The sequence below is a fragment of the Ictalurus punctatus genome, chromosome 26, assembly GCF_001660625.3.
Source record: "Ictalurus punctatus breed USDA103 chromosome 26, Coco_2.0, whole genome shotgun sequence".
NCBI lineage: Eukaryota > Metazoa > Chordata > Actinopteri > Siluriformes > Ictaluridae > Ictalurus > Ictalurus punctatus.
This window is the reverse complement of record NC_030441.2, coordinates 18,237,122-18,240,133: the sequence shown is the minus strand read 5'-3', so window position 1 is coordinate 18,240,133 and position 3,012 is coordinate 18,237,122. Positions and strand designations below refer to the sequence as shown.

At 49.9% G+C, this 3,012-nt stretch overlaps 1 protein-coding gene across 1 annotated transcript in view; it reads left to right on the top strand.

Annotated features, from left to right (window-relative positions):
• Window positions 1-264: 264 nt before the first annotated feature.
• The window catches only part of tekt4 (tektin 4), a 5,542-nt gene continuing 2,794 nt past the window's right edge, over window positions 265-3,012 (top strand). Inside the window, exons 1-4 of the mRNA XM_053676386.1 lie at window positions 265-1,085; window positions 1,983-2,053; window positions 2,282-2,425; window positions 2,558-2,780. Coding sequence (XP_053532361.1) covers window positions 579-1,085; window positions 1,983-2,053; window positions 2,282-2,425; window positions 2,558-2,780 — 945 coding nt within the window. The 5' untranslated portion in view covers window positions 265-578. The remainder of the gene's footprint in view (window positions 1,086-1,982; window positions 2,054-2,281; window positions 2,426-2,557; window positions 2,781-3,012) is intronic.

Below are 3,012 nucleotides of genomic sequence, written 5' to 3'. Positions count from 1 at the left end.
CGTGACTGTTACAAAGCGCTGACACTGGAGCAGAGGATGGTTGTTAAAATAGAGGAAGCACAGGGGTCTGTTATTGAAGTCTATATATATATATATATATATATATGATATATATATGATGTTGGTGAGGAGCCCTGGGGTGCAGTTCATCCCAGGAGCGAACTCGTCAGCGGGGTTGAGGTCAGGAGGACTCTCGAGTTCTTCCAGCATGTCTTCATGGAGCTCGCTTTGCGCATGCGAAGTTCGGGTGTCCACATACTTTTGGCCATGTCGTGTAGAACTGCATTAAATAGGCTACATGGGTATATCAGTAAGACACTGGGGGAATTAAAGGGTGTTTATTACGGGGTCAGGTTCTGTGTGGGGTGGGAAGTTAAAGCCCAGTGTCCTTGGATACGACCCGTTACTAGGCAACCGGACAAACACAAACACCGGACAACATCTTCACAGGTGCAGCTGATGATACCTCTGTGCCTGAATTACATCTAAATCACCCGGTGTGTGTTATTTATCCCGGTGTGTGTTATTTATCCCGGTGTGTGTTATTTATCCCGGTGTGTGTTATTTATCAATCTTCAATGTCTGCGCGAGTTTTATCGACGCGGCCCCGTTACGGCGCGCACGCGGAGGAAACCCTCGACCAGCACCGTTACACCGGCACTTCCGCCGGTCTCGCGACGGCCGGTTACCGTTCCGCTAAGTACACCCCGGATGAGTGGTTCGCCAACAACCGCGCCGCGCTGAACCGGGCCGCCGCAGAGAGCGCGAGCGCCGAACAGATCCAGCGCGCGTCCAAAGCGCTCCGGGCGGAAACCGAGGCGATCGGCGCGCTCCGGCAGACCGACGGCACCAGGCACCTGGGCGAGCGCCTGCAGGATATCCACTTCCGGAAGTCGGAGCTGGAGCGGCACATCGCGCGCCTGCAGGCGGACACCGAGCGGCTCGCGACGCTGAAGCGGAGGCTGGAGAAAGCGCTGCACGCCACCGAGATCCCGTTCGCCATCGCCGCGGATAACCTCACGTGCAGAGAGAGACGCTCCGGTCCAGACCTCGTTCAAGACCGAGTGGAGGAAGAACTTCTCAAAGTACCTGCATCACTGTAGAGCAGTGGTTCTCAACCAGAAGGGCGCCCCCCAGGGGACAGATCGGAAGGGGCGCGCAAATTGTTATCAAGAAAACAAACACAGACAGGGCATTATTTGGGCTCTCTGTGTATTTTATTGCTTTTAAACTAGAATGTGTATAGATGAAAAACCCCGCGTTCCCTCTCCCTGTGTGTCTCCTTGTTGCTGATTAGAGGCGGAGCTTAGCCTGCCTTTTCTCTAGCGGTCAGTGCAGACCAGTGTTCCCGACTTAGAGACTTTCCAGACCCCTTTAGCGACTTGGTCTCGCTTTCCCGCTGCACTCACACCTCTCTCTGCGTCTGCTCTGTCCAGTGAGGGGCCGAGAGGCGGAGATCTAACACTGTCCTGGATAACGAGACGCGCCCTTCGTCCCAATTTACATCGTTCTCATGCGAATGTTCTTAGAACGCGAGACGAACGGAATGCAGAATGTTTTACATGTAAAACAGTCCACGCTATTACAGCCTAGTTCTCTCGTTAGAGTAGTTATAGTGTTCAGATATACTGTATATCGTTCATGTTCCACACCTGTCCGTTATATAGTTTATAAAAGTCATCCAAGTTATATATACATACACCTAATCTATAATCTGCTTTTGATAGATAGATAGATAGATAGATAGATAGATAGATAGATAGATAGATAATGATTATACCTGGTCTCCTCCAATAAGGAAGGGGGGGGGCACATGATAGGGGAGGCTTAAGGGGGCATTAGTTACAAAAGGTTGAGAGCCTCTGCTGTAGAGTTATAAACGTTAATGTAGAGTTATTAAGTTTACTGATGATTTATTATTAAAAGAATATAACAGCATGTAAAATGTGGTATTTCATGAACACACCTGTTGAATTTTTCAGGAAGTGGAGCTGATTAAGAGCGTCCAATCTCTGCTGAAGGAAACTCTAGATCAGACTGTCAGTCAGATCAGGTAATGACATCAGAGTAATACCCGGATCTACTTCTTTAAAAAAAAAAATCAAATTATTCTCAGAGATGTATAGTGAACAGGGAGGTGGTGGATCCGGAGCTCGAGCAAAGCTAAACGATGCAGGGTGTTATGAGGCCTTGCAGGTGCTCTGTTTTCTGACGTGTGATTGCTCGACTGTGAATGTGTGTGTGTGTGTGTGTGTGTGTGTGTGTGTGTGTGTGTGTGCAGGCTAAACCGGAACACTCAGCAGATTCTGGAGCTCGACTGGTCCGATAAACACGAAGCCTACAGTCTGGACGATCAGTGTGGACGCTATGGCAACACCAGCACAAACACACAACATCATGCTAACTCAGCTACAGCACAACATCAGTGAGACACACACACACACACACACACACGCACACACACACACACACACACACGTATGATCACTTGTAGATCTTCGGACTATACAGCTGAATGTCACTCTTTGTGTGTATGTGTGTGTGTGTGTGTGTGTAGGGTGTGTGATGTAGATGGGTGGATGAGGTTCACTCAGAGTAACGTGGCTCAGGCTGAGCGTGAGGAGGAGGCGAGTGTGGCGCTGTGTATGTTGTGTGAGCGTGTGCTGCAGGAGACTGCTGAGGACCTTCAGGTGCAGAGCGACACCGTGAATGAGGCCTTCACACAGCGCTGCAAGGAGCTCACACACATCAAGAGCCAGCTGGAGCTGCAGCTTAAACAGGTAACACACACACACACACACACACACACACAAAGAACGCAGAGTACATAAAGAACACAAGCAACACAGAGAGCATGAAGAACACAGAGAGCATGAAGAACACGGACAACATGGAGAACATGGAGAACACGGAGAACACGGAGAACGCGGAGAACATGGAGAACACGGAGAGCACGGAGAACACGGAGAGCACGGAGAGCACGGAGAGCATAAAGAACACGGAGAACACGAA